The sequence below is a fragment of the Dendrobium catenatum genome, unplaced genomic scaffold, assembly GCF_001605985.2.
Source record: "Dendrobium catenatum unplaced genomic scaffold, ASM160598v2 fragScaff_scaffold_1583, whole genome shotgun sequence".
Classification (NCBI taxonomy): domain Eukaryota; kingdom Viridiplantae; phylum Streptophyta; class Magnoliopsida; order Asparagales; family Orchidaceae; genus Dendrobium; species Dendrobium catenatum.
Genome location: NW_021320045.1, coordinates 111357 through 126875, shown reverse-complemented (window position 1 = coordinate 126875; position 15519 = coordinate 111357). Strand labels below are relative to the sequence as shown.

The 15519-nt window shown below is 35.8% G+C and overlaps 1 protein-coding gene across 2 annotated transcripts in view; it reads right to left on the bottom strand.

Annotated features, from left to right (window-relative positions):
* Positions 1-4451: 4451 nt before the first annotated feature.
* LOC110107844 overlaps positions 4452-15519 on the bottom strand; it is a 35814-nt gene continuing 24746 nt past the window's right edge. The window contains exons 6-16 of one of the 2 annotated variants that reach the window (XM_020838261.2): positions 14511-14623; positions 14302-14436; positions 14146-14214; positions 13887-13974; positions 13712-13783; positions 13522-13622; positions 13167-13284; positions 13021-13080; positions 12819-12929; positions 4904-5026; positions 4452-4825 (exon numbers count right to left, since the gene is read on the bottom strand). In XM_020838261.2, the coding sequence (XP_020693920.1) occupies positions 4919-5026; positions 12819-12929; positions 13021-13080; positions 13167-13284; positions 13522-13622; positions 13712-13783; positions 13887-13974; positions 14146-14214; positions 14302-14436; positions 14511-14623 (975 nt within the window). In that variant the 3' untranslated portion in view covers positions 4452-4825; positions 4904-4918. Of the gene's footprint in view, positions 4826-4903; positions 5027-12818; positions 12942-13020; positions 13081-13166; positions 13285-13521; positions 13623-13711; positions 13784-13886; positions 13975-14145; positions 14215-14301; positions 14437-14510; positions 14624-15519 lie in introns of those variants that run through there. The other variant, XR_003703046.1, reaches the window with a different exon arrangement.

Sequence of the window (15519 nt, the reverse complement as noted above, 5' to 3'; positions counted from 1 at the left end):
CTACTTTTGCTTTTATTTTTAGGCCCGACAAAGGGCAATGAGCAAGCTAAGTAGTTTGGATAACACGCTTTGATCTGTGTTGTAGGTATGTTTTGATTCATTTTGATTTTTATAAGCTTGACTTTTATTTTTGTTATTCTCTCTGTTGTTAAGCGCTGTTGCAGATAGATTTCAGATTACATATATATTTGATGAGATATAGAAAATCATGTTGAGATTTAGTAGTTTTTTATTTATATTGCAATTCGATAGTGGCTCTGTGTAGCATGTAAATAAGAAGTTTTGTTTCAGTACTTTTTTCAATAAGATCTTAGGGTAAGTCTTATTACAATCAAATATGGTATGACCTGTGTAATATCAGATCATATCAGATCGAGTTGTGACAATAGATCTCTAACACTCGTGCAAGAATGCATTCGAGGTGTATTCACCCCAATTGTCTAATCTGACACATCATATCCTTTTGCCAGTCTGAGTTTCAATCTACTTCTTCCAAGTTTTAAAATCTTCAATACCTTACTCTTGTGTCTCATGGTGTACACCTAAATATATATGGAGTAATCATCAATAAAGAGACAAAGTATCAACGCCCGCCTAATGACGCTGTCTTTGTTGGGCTCTAGAACTCTGCATTAACATACTCCAGGATACCATTTATATTATAGATGACCATACCAATAGATACTCGTGTCTTCTTGCCAAATACACAATGTTTATAGAAATCGAGCTTGCAGGTGCTGGAGAGGATTAGCTAGCTACATATGCCACAATGTAGTGGGATCAGAATAATCTTCAGCAACAATAGCCATTTCAATTTCTATTCTTCCCTGAAGATAGTAAAGTTTGTAGCGACGAACTCTATGATATATCTTCAGAACTCTTGCATAAATGACTACCTTGTAGCTCTTGGTCTCTAAAGCCTCAACAGACATAAATTTTTTCATGATATATGGAACGTGTCTTACATCAGTCAGCTCTCTCACAATACCATCATGCATTCTAATAAAGATGCTCCATACACCAACATTATGACAAGCTTGATCATTTCTCATTATTACTATACCACTATCAAGTTCCCTATAGGTACATAACTACTTTCTGATGGGATAAATGAGATAGGTAGCACCAATATCCATAATTCAACATGAACCATATGTATACAAACTTTGAGAAACTATAGATAGTGATACATCTGAGTCTTCATCATGCTCTTCCACACTAAGGTTTGCCTTTGCCTCAGTGGAAACTCCCTTTCCCTTATCCTTCAGAATCATACAAACTTTCTTTCAATGATCAATCTCTAAACAAAAAGCACACTGATTCTTCCTAAGAGTGCCCCCACGAGACTTTCCCTGCTTGCTGATGTTGTCCTTTATTATTTTGCTTGTCAGATCTTCCTTATTAGAGTGTGAAAGCCTCAATTGAATTTATCTTTGCAGATTCTTTGTCCCGACACTAGAACTCGTGATTCAACAATGTAGTAGTCATCTCACCATAGTTTAAGACCTTCCTATGAATGTCATCATAAAGTTTTCATACTCATCTGGGAGCGAATTCAACATAAGAAATGTCTTGTCTTCATCTCTAACATCCCCATCCATATCATATTCAAATGATCAGTTAATAGCTTTGTTAAGTCATTTAGATGCTCATCAATTATAAACCCATGCTTCATTTGAAACATGTAAAGCTGACGTTTTATATATAGACGATTCTCCATGCTCTACGTCGGGTACTTATTCTTCAAAATCTTCCACAACTTCATAGTAGAAGTCTCCATCATTACCCCATATTTGATCTCCTGAGATACACAATTTCTGATCCAGCCACAAGCACTCCGTTTCATCTATAATCAATCTCTCTATGAAATCTCCTTAGGACGTTCTTTGCTCTCCAGAACATCCTCTAGATTCAAAGAGCACAATGCATCCATCACCTAACATCGCCACATGCCAAAGTTTTTTTTTCCATCAAATTTCATTACATCAATTTTGATGGGATGTGTAACCATCTGATGGATCAACACATTTTTCACCAACGAGGTCGTATCCATAGCTCCACCGAATCTCACAGCCTCCATAAAATTGCAGTCATCTCACATAGCCAGAATTACACAAATCCACCTCTCTTTCTTCGCCTAAAAAAACCACACGAATAAAAAGAACAAATTGATCTCTCGTTCTTGAGGCTGCCACTGAAAATTCCATTGAAATCCTTCTCTGATACCAATTGATGTGCAAATACAACAAAAATAAACCCATAATCAAAGCACAATCAACATAAAGAATATGACGACTTACTTGATTAAGGAAAGATGCCTACGCTTACAGGGAGGAGATTATGATTTCACTATATTAAAGAAAAATATTGATTACAAATTGACTCTCTTCCTCTCTTTTCCTCTTACGTACATCAGCCCTTAGGCTCAATTTATAGATTTGAAACAAACATTAATAAGGAAAACTTTCTAATTAAGGCATCAATTAAATCTCCCAACTATGCAATAATCAAATACTCTAATTAATACAAAATCAGCTCATTAATTAACCCCCTAAATCTTTCCAAACCAATTCTCTCCACGATTTGGAAAGGTTTCTGATAGGAAATACTAATGAAACCCGAGAGGAAATTATGCGGAATTCAGAATTTCAGTATTATTCAAAGCAGGTTTTGAGAAATATGTAGATAAAATGCAAGGAAATACTCTTTTGATTGAATAATAGATGAAAGAAACAACACGATACAATTGATCTTTAATTTGAGAGGAAGATCCGGCTCTCTCAATCCCTAGCCGATGACTAGAGACCAAACAACACTCAGAGATCCCAAATTTCAGACCAAATTCAAGATGAAACCCAAACCCTAGCAAGAGAAACAACTTAAAGAATAATACAATACAAAAATCCCTAAACTGCCCTTAATTTTGAAATTTTCCCTCCAAAACCTTCACTAACTACAACCATTATTTTCAATTAAAGTAGGTGGGCCCCACCAAGCCAACCGCCCCCTTACTGGGCGGGATTTCTATTCCACTTGGAATAGAATTGAACCGGTCCAGGTGGGAGAAAGCCTGTACAAATTGAGATGAGAAGTTTTCAATTGAGTATTATCATCATAAGAGGCAAGTGTTGAGCAGCCATCGACGAGATCCAAGGAATTGTCCGATGGTGATAGAAGGCCAGTACCGATTGAGAGGAAAAGAATCTTGCTCTTATGGATGCGAGTCTGATGAAAATTTTCATCATGGTTGAAGCATAGGCTCTCCTCACATCTCTATGATTTCAATTTGGGTTTAATTCCTTGATAAGTAGTGGCAATTTCAGAGGTGGCTGTTTGAATGGAATTAGGATTAATGATGGTAAATTGCTAAGACATGGAGAATGTTCTGTGGGTCATCTAGTATGGGAGATGCGACTGGCACGATCAAATCCAACGCAAACTGATATACTGAGGCGGGTCGTATCGTGTTGAGTCCACAAAAATTAATTTATTTCCCAAGATTTATTTAGGAGTTCTATTTTTCAATATTCAGTAACATAGAGCCTTGATAAATATTATGTAGAAGTGCTAACATCTTTTCATTTACCTTACTAAACTATAAAAAAAAAAAATATTAATGATGCAATCTGTATCTACACCACGATTGTGTTAGGCCGGCACTTGAGCCGGCTGGACCGGTCCAAACCAGACCGGTCCACACCTACGCGAGGCGAAAACCCGCAGAACGGGCGGAACAGCAGGCGGAACCGAGCTCACCCGACGGGGGCCAAGGAGGAGTTTTGGGAGGGAAATTTTGAATGCGATGGGCTGTTTAGACATTTTGTAAAACTCCTTTATGGTTAATTAGGAGGTTAGGAGGAAAAGGGGGGATTATCTTGCATTTTGAATATTGTTGAGATCTAGGTTTTCTTGTTCTTGGGCTCTAGACTACGGCTAGAGATTTGGAGAGTTTTTCCATCCTCTCGAATCGAAGGAAAGTTGTATCTTACTAGTCTCTTGCATCTACTAGTGGAATACAATCATTTGCTATTGATTTCCTACGTTTTTCTCTCAGTTTTTCCCATTTTTCCCATTTGTCCGCTGTTTTTTCACTGTTTTCCTGTGCGGGACAGAATTTGGCAAGGGGATTTGCACGTGAGACGCTTAGGAAATACTTGATCCCGAGTATTTCCTATCAGATTGTCAAAAGAATAGTTATATATAATGAATGCACTTATAATCAGAGTCTTACTATGTATCAGCAGCCTTTACTCAAGTGGACTTTTGTCCTTCCTTGAGAATAGTGTATGCAGGTAAAATAAAGTTGATAATAATATGATGGTTCACTTCTCACATATTGCTATAATCTTTCCTCCCTATCCAGATCTTGCAAACGAAATTAATCCCAACGGCACGCTTGTCTATTGTTGGATGTCAGGAACATGGGCGAAATGAAAATACTAAAGAGAAGGTTTACAGTCTTACAAACCATGATTTTAGTTTCATAATCAAGCTACGCATTCCATATACATTTACCTTGTTTCCTTCGTTTGATACAAACATTAGGATGAGATGATGGTGGTCCTAGCTAGATATGAATTGCAGGTAAGCTGAAATAAAATTATTATGTAACCGCGAGAGAATAAAATTTACAGGTTGGGGATTCACTATACATGAAAGCTAAGATGAAACAAAGAAAAAAAGAATGTGAAGAGCACAAGGGAAAAAGAAAAGGAAAGAATCCATTATTACAGGGCAATTAATGAAAGAATTTTGAGTAAAGGAGAAAAGGACCTTGGAGAAACTATGCTTCAACTTCAGAAACCTGACACAGTTTACAGAAGCCCTGAAAATATATAATATTGGTTATGAGAAATAGAGAATGTTGCTCAAGGAGGATCATCAAAAGGAAGAAAAGTAGAACCTGGTAGACTTAAGCTCAAGCCGCTGGAGTTCGTCTTGCTTTCAATACTAGTTCTTCTGTGGTGATCCCTATTATATCATTGGCCCGTCTCAGAGGAACACACATAATTCTTCCAATCGTGTCCTGAATAGATGAGATATAATGTGAAAACTCTCTCAAAGAAAATTTAATTAGTCCAAAGCACAATTGATCCAGTTTAATTTAGTTTATTTTCTAACATTTGAGGTCAGCATAGCCATAGAGTTGTCAACTAATTTGGTTAGCCACCGAGTACCTGATTTTAATTTTACGTTTACTGTTATCTACCTATGTATGTCAATAATGGTTAAGCATGATTTGATCATATATGCCATCTTCCCAACTCAGAAAAATCCAAATTCTGAGTATAGAAGATAAAATTTTAGGTCAAGTTCAGATTTGAAATCTTAACACAATTGACTTTTAGGTTGGGTTCAATTTGACCCACAAATTCAAAATTGACCTGATTATCATTGGGGATTGTGTTAAATGGGTCAAATTTAGGTTAAACATATAGTGTTTGAGTTAATTGAGTTGCGTTGATAAAAAAAATTGTATAATCTATATAATAAATGACTTAAATTGGGCGGACTTGTTTTGGCTCGTCAGGTTTAAGTCAAGCAAATTCGGGTCTGATCAACTTCATATCAAATTCAAATCCGACAAATTAACCCAACACCCATAACAGCTATCATGCAATCACATATTCTAAGCAAGTTCCTGTACTCCAATGCTTTTTGAGGAAAAGAAACCAATCATTTAAAATATGTAGAGCTGAACTTCATTTAAACCCAAACTGTTGAATGAATTGAGTAAATTAGAAGTAATCTTCAGCCCCCTGCATATTTTCACAAGATTTGCGGTCTTCAAACACTCAGCATAAATAATTGTATCACAACCTATTCCATTGGAATAACTTCTAAGGTATGACTCATTCATTCAATTCCCACAAAAGAAAAGAAATTAGAGCTGACGCTTCATCCCTTTATCGTAGCATTCCATGATTAGTATGTACGTTCTTAGTTCTTATTTAGTAGATTACAGGCTCGCCTAGCATTATTACCAATTTTTCTCATTCAAGTTTTCTCAGGTTCTTCTTAGCATGCAATGCACGACATGACGAACAATCATTCTACTGCTACATAAATTCTGTTGAGGACTGTATGCTATTGTCGGTTTTTTGTGAAATATTAATTGAAGGTCAAAATCCTGCTATACCAAAACCACTGATATTTGGCTGTTTGCACCCATCTCAATTTTTTTTTTCTGAAATATAGAAGTGTTTTTCAATGGAAAATTTAATCTTATGCAAGCAAGATTACTTTTTTTCCTAAAAGTTCAGGAATTTAATTGAACTGTAGTCTCTTCCCTAATCTTCAAGATCGGGGAAAAAGACATGTTCAACAAAATATGGTACTTGTCACATTTATGTACCCTTGGATAATTTGGGGAAAAAAATCAGGGAATCATTACAAAAAATTAAGGGAAAAAAATCATGGAATCGTTACTAAAATTAAATAAATTAGGGTAAAAGCCTTATGTCATCAGCCTTATCCCAACTATTTGAAGTCGATGAATTCTCTATATGTCTTTGAATTAAGGGAAAATGATTGTAATCATTTTAAGTAATTATAAATTTAGTAGTCAAGTTCATACATTATCACAATCCAATTTGCCTCCAACTTCATGCAACAATAAGTTCCAAAAGGCAATTACAGTTTGAAACAGCCATGTTGGACTCCTACTTTGGGAGAAAAGTTGAACAGTAGGCCTTCAATATGAATGAGAATGACAATATCACCTAAATCATAACGTTTTTCTGCTTTTGCTTGGTTTACGGCTAACCATTCACTTGTTAGCTTATCCCAATCATGTGGAGCCAGCTTTATAAATACCTATTCTTTATTCATCCGTATATAGTAGTTTTTGAGGTGTTGAATATATTTTTGCTAATATTTTTGCATAATTTTATCCAAGTTACCTTCAGTTTACACATTTTTTCTTCCGAGTCCTACATTAATTTGGTCTACCTATCTTATTTAACTCATCCTCCATTCTTTGTGTACATTGCAAACAACTCAACTCTATTTTTCACTATTTCATCTAATAGATGCCACTCCTGCTGGCCCATTAATATAATAGTTTCTCAATCTATCCTCCTTAATTTTGTCAATACGTTCATCTTAAAAAACTTATTTTTTTCATGCATAGCTTATCTATTAATCACTTCTTCATTATCAAACATTCATATCCATACAACATAACCAGCGTATTACAATTTCATCAAACTTAACTACGAGCCCTTATATTCTTGCATTGCATTGTACTATTAAGCCACCCGACCTTAACTCTCTAGATGTTGCATCATCATTTTTCAAAATTCTACAAACTCTAAACATTTTATAATTGATTATCTTCTAAGCATTTTATCTATTGTTTAAATTTTCTTTTTTTTTTAACAATGTATCACTTATTAGAAGTGTAATATGCAAAACAAATATACATCAAGTTATCTCACTTTGAGTATTCTTCATAAGCATTTTTGTATCCAATATAAAAAGATAATGACTTAGTGTTGACCTTTGTTGTTAAAGTTTTGTAACTGAAAGCTTTTTGGTCACTCAATGCTTATTTATACTCCATCATATATATATTTTTAATATACTCAAACCAAATTTTATAAATATTTTTCTAATGTCAAGTCAACAATATGTCAAGGTGCCACTGCACCACCAAAATCCCATTAGAATCAATTAAAAAGGTTTTTAACTATAACATAATTCAATATCTTCTATAATTGCCACTTTGGTAATTAACATCAAGTCTTACACTTCTCTTAACATAGATATTTTGTATTAGCTGCACGTGTTTTGATAATTGGTTAGAAATTTGTGGAGAAAGAAATTACATATTTATGAATGATGTATGAGCACTAAGTGACCATAGTTTAAAGTTCTTGATAATTCTTTAAAATCTGTATAATATTTCCAAGCTATAAAGTAATTTTGTTCTATTTTTATTAAATTGATAAGTTATTTAAGCATTCGTTTTTTTAATATTTTATCTTTTTAAATTATCACATAGCATAAAAAAATATTCTAATTCTAAACATTAAAGTCAATAATATTAAAGCTTATAAAAATCTAAATATATTTAAAAATCATAATCAAATGAGCAATATTAAATGATTTTTATTATACGCACTTTTGTACTAAAAAAAAGATTAAAAAATGAGGAAACTTTTAAAATTATTTGACTACTTAGCAATTATATATGAGTCAATACAAGTCAATACAAGTTTTGATGTTGAAAATACAATTAAGATAAATAAATAAATATCCACGAGTTAAAATTGAAAAATAGTTGAAAGATAGATAAGTAAATGTTAAGTAGATCAGCTTAAAAAAAAAAAAAAGATAAGTAAATGTTGAACAATATAAAATAACATAATTTCATTTTGATGAAGGGTAGAATCTTTGTTGATGAAATACTAGAACCTTTTTAATAGCATAACATATTTGCTTATTTTTTTATCTATTTATGTTTTTTTATTAATTATAATAATTTTGGTTCTTCAAATGAATGCTTTTGTGTGACAAATATTATTTGTTACAATAAAATTGAGTTGTTTGATATTCATGCAACTTAAATGATTTTGGTTTCTTATATCTTTTATTTTTATTAGATAATTGAAGATTATATGATATTTATAATTTGGATGCACTCGGTGATGTGAAACGGGAATAGGAATTGCTCGGAACTAAAAAAATAATTGCTTGACTAGTCAATATAAAGATTAACGTTTATAGATTTAGGAATCTTTAGTTGTAAAGTTGCTTAGGCAATAGTACATGCTTTGAAGACAGGACAATTCAAAACAATAACAAACATATAAGTAAAACCAAGTGTGCTTAACAAAAATTCACCTTGAGTTTTCCTCAGTCAAGCTCTCTTTAGGGTTTGTGGAAGAAAGATATCAGCATTACCGATGTGATCACCAAAAGGAGGGGGGAGCTTACATTACCGTCCAAGAGAAAGCTAGCCGGAGTAGGAGTAGGAGTAGGTGGAGGATGTAGGATTTTCCACCGGGTTGGAAGGTAGAAGACATCGATGGCGGTTGATAAAGAATTAAAATGGTATTCAATCCACATATACTTCAACGGTTGCGTCGATCTCCACGTTGATGTCAAAGAATAACGATCTCAAGACGTTTATGCGCCCTTGGGAGTCAAAGACGAACACATGGTCAACATCCGGGTTGGCCATGCATGATTGTCCAAAGAGGGAAAATTGAGAGTGAGAGAGGAGGGGGGCGGGTAGGAGTTCGGCCAAGCAATGGGGGTGGGGAAGGCGAATGAGGATGGGACTTGGATTCTAGAGTTTGGTGGTGGAGGAAGATTAAGATTAAATCTAAATTAATTTCAAATTTAATGGGTAATTAGGGCTATGTTTATTTGAAATTTGATTTTGAAATAATTGAGGAACTAGGAGGGAAAGTGGGGAGAGGGTTGTATTAATTAGATCATTAATTCATGGGATCTAATTAATTAGAAAGTGGAGGGGGGAGTGGCCGGCCAAGGAGAGAAGGGGGAGAGAGGGGTTAGGTATTAAGGAGGTGGGCCCAAGCAATTAAGGGGATTGATTGCTTAAATCTAAAATTAATTTCATATTTAAATTGGGGTTTTCCTAAATTGGAGGAGGGGAATTTAAGAAGAGTTTGAAATTCAAATATTTTGAATTTGAATTTAATTCTCTCCCTAAATTAGTGGGGCTAAATTAAGAAAGCATTTATGGTGAATTCAAATTCAAAGTTTGGAGGGAATTATGTGGCTAGCGGCTATGGTGGGGGAGGCTTTAGGTGGTGGAGGAAGGAGCCGGCAGGTGGAGGGAGCTTGGGCTGGGTGTTGGGAGCCGATGGGTGGTGGGAAGGGGGAGGGGATATGGTGACGTCGGTTAGGGGAGATGGGTATGGGTGTGAGGGCTGTCGGTTTGGGAGGAGAGGGAGAGGTCGGCCGACAGGTATTGGAGAAGGGGAAGGAGAAAATAAAAATTGAAAACCAAGAGCTCACCTGTTAGTGGACTCTTGGGTACTTTGTTGGCCCTCCAAGGCTTCACCACTCTCACCACTCTCTCTAGAACTCCAAAACGTAGGAGAAAGAAATCTAAATTTTTTTCATTAATCAACAACATTCATAAGATGGAAAACAAGGCTATAAATAGGCCCTCATACCAGAACAAAACAAAAAACCAATTTCCCCTTGGGGTTACTGATACAAGTGTTTCTCACCAAAACTGAAGTAGATCCGATGGAGACTGCTGTCCACAGCAGAAAAACACAGCAAATCTGCTGTTTACAGCAGAATTTCAGAGGAAATTGGAAAGAAAACTCAAAGCAAGATTTGTATTCCACTAGTAGAAGAAGAAATTAGCAAAGATACCAATTTGATAGGAAACACTTAGATTCTCAAGTGTTTCTCACCAAAACTGAAGTAGATCCGATGGAGACTGCTGTCCACAGCAGAAAAACACAGCAAATCTGCTGTTTAGAGCAGAATTTCAGAGGAAATTGGAAAGAAAACTCAAAGCAAGATTTGTATTCCACTAGTAGAAGAAGAAAACAACAAAGATACAATTGATCCTCAATTCAAGAGGAGGATCGATCTCTCCCAAATCTCTAGATGCCGCTAGAGCCCAAAGAAATCCGTCGTCATATTCCCCTCTTCCCCTTTCAAAATCAGCACCTTGACGCTGAAATTCAGCACCTCGACGCTGAAACTCTTCTCTTCTTCCGCCAAACTCTGCACTTTCGTCATATTCCCCTCTTCTACCTTCAAAATCAGCACTTCGACGCTGAAATTCAGCACCTCGACGCTGAAATTCCCCTCTTCTCCCGCTAAAATCAGCACCTCTTCGATCATTTTCCATGCTCATCTCCTCCCTAGAAAATGGCTCTAGAGGTGGCATGTCGTCTTCTCCCTCAAGGATCTCTACATCCTGATTCCTCCTCCCCCTAAGCGGGTTAGGATTTCCTCCTACGCCAAGGTCGCCGATAGTCTCTCTTGCTTCCGACGTCGTCGGATTAGTCTTCATCTCAAGTAATTTCTTCATTATCTCTTCCATAGCCGTGAACTTCCCATCCAACCTTTCATTATTGGCGGTGATTTCAAGGAATTTTTCCTCCAAATCTGATTTTAATTGGCCAAATTCGCCTTCCAGGACTTCGATCTTCTTTCTGGCCATCTTTCTTTCTACGAGCCACAAGAAATCTTCCTCCGAATGCCAAAAAACCCGCTGAAATTCCAGGATTTCAGCCGCCGATGGTCCCAAAAACGACGCTCTGATACCAATTTGATAGGAAACACTTGGATTCCCAGGTGTTTCTCTCCAAAACTGAAATAGATCCGATGGAGACTGCTGTCCACAGCAGAAAAACACAACAAATCTGCTGTTTACAGCAGTTTACAGCATAATTTCAGAGGAAATTGGAAAGAAAACTCAAAGCAAGATTTGTATTCCACTAGTAGAACAAGAAAACAGCAAAGATACCAATTTGATAGGAAACACTTGGATTCCCAAGTGTTTCTCACCAAAACTGAAGTAGATCCGATGGAGACTGCTGTCCACAGCAGAAAAACACATCAAATCTGTTGTTTACAGCAGAATTTCAGAGGAAATTGGAAAGAAAACTCAAAGCAAGATTTGTATTCCACTAGTAGAAGAAGAAAACAACAAAGATACAATTGATCCTCAATTCGAGAGGAGGATCGATCTCTCCCAAATCTCTAGACGCCGCTAGAGCCCAAAGAAAACCTAAATCTAAGAGATCTCAAATTTCAGCCAAATTCAAGATACTCAAACCCTAGCCAAATCAACTATTTAATGCATACAAATCAAAAGGAATTCCCTAAGCAGTCCCTACGTTCAAATTTCCCTCTCAAAATGCTCAAAAAAAACTTCCTAAACGGCTCTACGAGGGCGGACGGGCCGCTCGGTCTCCGCCAGAGGCGGATTCTCCGCCGTTTCTGCGAATAGCCGGTCCCATGCGGACCGGCTGGACCGGTCCCGTGGACCGGTCTAACAGTTACATGCATCTAGTCCCTCAAGTAAGGGTAAAAACGGAAAAGGACACTAATAATAATAATAAAATTACAATACATTAATCAGAAATAAAAAGATGTGAGCGTAGCTGTAGATCTCCGATGTCTCATCGCACCAGAATCTCATGTTGACGTCCTCATCACTCGGGCTATGGGCTCCACTACTGTCTTTTCACTTAATGTGTACCAAATTAATAATTGGTTTACTTAATTACAATAAAGTGGCATCCATGTAATGGTGATGTTACACAATGAGCATATGGATCAATGAGGTGGTTGGCCAAAATGGCAGCTGGACGAATGTCTTGGGCCTTTTGGCATGATGAGCATTAGGTATAATTGAAGCAGATCTGCAGATGGCTAGCGCTAGCTAGGATGTGAATCTGTGGGTAGATATTCACAATAGGAATAGGAATATTTCCACACTTCCCCTTCTCTACCTCTTTTTATTCTCTAGCCCTTCCTCTTCATTTTCTTTTCCTTGTCCTCCATAATTTCTTCTCTAAATTAATCTTCTAAAACAAATATATTCTAGTCTCTCAAAATTTTTCTCCACAATCTATTATTGGCTTCAAAACAAAACCTTATGATTTACAACTAACAAAAGGTTCATGAAAGAAATTACCTACTTTAACCTACATTGCAACTACCAAACTATTTCCATTTAAAGAGAGATTGTTTATAACCCTAAAACTGGCAGCGCGGCATGAGATGTATCTTGTTTCTTATCAAGAGAAGATGCTAGATTATAATCAATACCAGGAATATAAGCAAGAATGACGGTACATAATTATACTTACTCGAGTTACCAGTCCAAGCTTCTCCAGCTTTTGAACAGCATCTACCACATCAAAATTGCATTGAACACCAAACTCATCCTTGATGAGTTCTTCACATCTAAAATCGAGATCCTATGCATCCATCTGAACGATATTAATGCAAATGATCTGCAGAATATTTCTTCAACATGCAAAGCTGATAAAAGTAACAAAAAGCTTATACTTGAATTGTTGCCTTCCCTTGCTCCATCAATATAAAGTAAGACACTATCACTTCTTTAACCTGTCAATTAGCAGAGAACAGAAGGATATTAATTGATGAATGATTGCTACAAAGTGCCTTGCATAATTTCCAAGTTCGATACTTACTTCCTGTTGAATTACATCATCGCACAAGTGTAGAAGCGTGCCTCTTCCGCTATCAAGTTGCTTGTCATACATCGATTGTGTTATTAAATTTTGATAAGTTACCAAGTTTTGTTGAAACCTGTCAGATGACCAAGTTGTGTTATTAAATTAACAAGAAACGCATGGGGATTTCTGTTTAACTGTTTAAGGACAAATTTTGCATATTAACATGCATGTATTCTTTCTTCTTCTTCTTCTTTTTTTTGGCCATACTAAAGTGCATGTGCTTATTGTTACCATGTGAATCTAACAAGATCAGTCATTGCAAAAAACGCTAAATTGGTGTCAATGATTATGATCTAAGAAATGTACTTACGAAAAATAAATCTTTGCACAATAGCCAATAACACCAGAAAGGATGGCTATAACAACCCAAATGTCAGATTTGGGCATTTCAAGAGAGCTAACCAGAGTTACCTGGACAATTAACACTATCAGATGAAATGTAATTATGAGTTCAGTCTTGGATGATATTAATCATCTGATTATTAGTTTTCGAGAAATACAAGTCCAATGACAACAGAACTCAGGAATTTAACCCAATCCATTGGGGTCAGGCTTGGATTCATCTTTTCAGGCTACAAGAAAAAAATGCAGATCCATAAGTTACATTTCAGAGCAAGAGATCCATGACAATGTTTCTTTTCAAACACATAGTTACTGTTTATGCCCTGAACTCACCAAAACTAGCTCCATATCAGCCATAGGAATGCTCTTAAAATGTTTAACATAGATTCCTCTGTCTTTCTTGTCATCACTGCTGGCTCTCCTACGTCATTAATGATAAAACTTTTGGGTTAATCTATTGATATTATCAGCACATCAATGATTCACTTTTTCCTGATACCAGAGTTCAAAGAACACAATATCTCATTCTAAAATAATAATAATAATAATAAAACACTATCTCATTCTGAGTGGAACATTTCCCAGAATTTACCTGTAGACAACAATCATCCTATCAAAAGTTGGTTCCTGGATTGTAATCTTTCCGACCAAATTTTGCATACTGTAACAGATAGATAACTATTTTTAGAGTGAAGACGAGAAAGTGCCAGAAGCCCAAAAATATTGCATATAAGGCCTGAATAAGAACTTTAGCTCCATCTTTTTAAGCTGGATGCGTTCCACATATAAGTCCTGCAATTCTGTTTCTCCAATTGTTTCATCAGCTTTCTGTGAATCTGTCCTTCGCCTCATGATTGTCTTTCTGGACAAAAACTTTTCCAACCTACCATTTCAATTTTTCTTTTTAAGACATAGAATAGTAATTTGCTAGTGACTGAGAACTTGAAAACAGCTTACTTAGAAGCTCTAAGAATCCATTGCCAAAAACGTGCTATAAGCATATCCAATTTTTCCATGAAGAAGTAATCCGTTGTTCTGTCAATACCAATACCTCGCCGAAAGACTACGTACTACGTCCACATAATGTGTCAGAAATAATCAAACTTCAAGAGATTTAATCAAGTACTAGTCAGCATGTCCAGTAATTTTCCAAAGCATCTTAACAAAAAAGAACTTTTATTTGTGTAAAGATGTTTGATTGTTCAACTAATGTCCCACCTCATGTATGATCGTCGATGGTCAACAGGATTATTAGAAAGCTTGTTGTATTTACTTTTCAAATTCACTATTTGATGAGAAAATATAAACAAACTTGTTGATTTCACTGTAATATTGGTGCCTATATTCAGCCAAGTAAAAACAACATAATATGAAATAAATAATACTAAGAATACTCTGAATTAAGAGAATATATTATATGACAAAGATGAAATATTTACTAATAACTAATTTTCCAACCAAGTAAATTTCTTCAAAAACACTCCATTAAGCTAGATCTTATAGATCATAGAAATTTAACTTGCTGCAAAGATTGGTGATCAAAATGTCCCCAGAGCCTTTGCAAATATATATACTAATTGTTTTTCACTAGAGACATGAGGAGTGATGAACCTATTTAAGGAAACTACATCCCTGATAATGACAATCTGATGAGGACATCAGGCCTTGGAGAGTCTACCAAAGGCGGAGCCGACGATCTACGGCCACGATCGCACCGATCTACTTTTGATTATTGTTGTATTAGTTTTATTATTGTATTATGTTTCATGAGTTTGTTGTATTTTTTTCGTTTACACCCTCGCTTAAGGGCTTAGTCCTATGTATGCCCTAAGGGCAATTGAGTCTTTGCATTTTCTTAGTTGTTTTGGGCTATTTAAAGCCTTCCCATCCTTTGAGGGGGAATGAATATGACTATGAAAATTTCAACAATTGAGTTCTTGTGAGAGTTTGAGAGATCTTAGAGAGA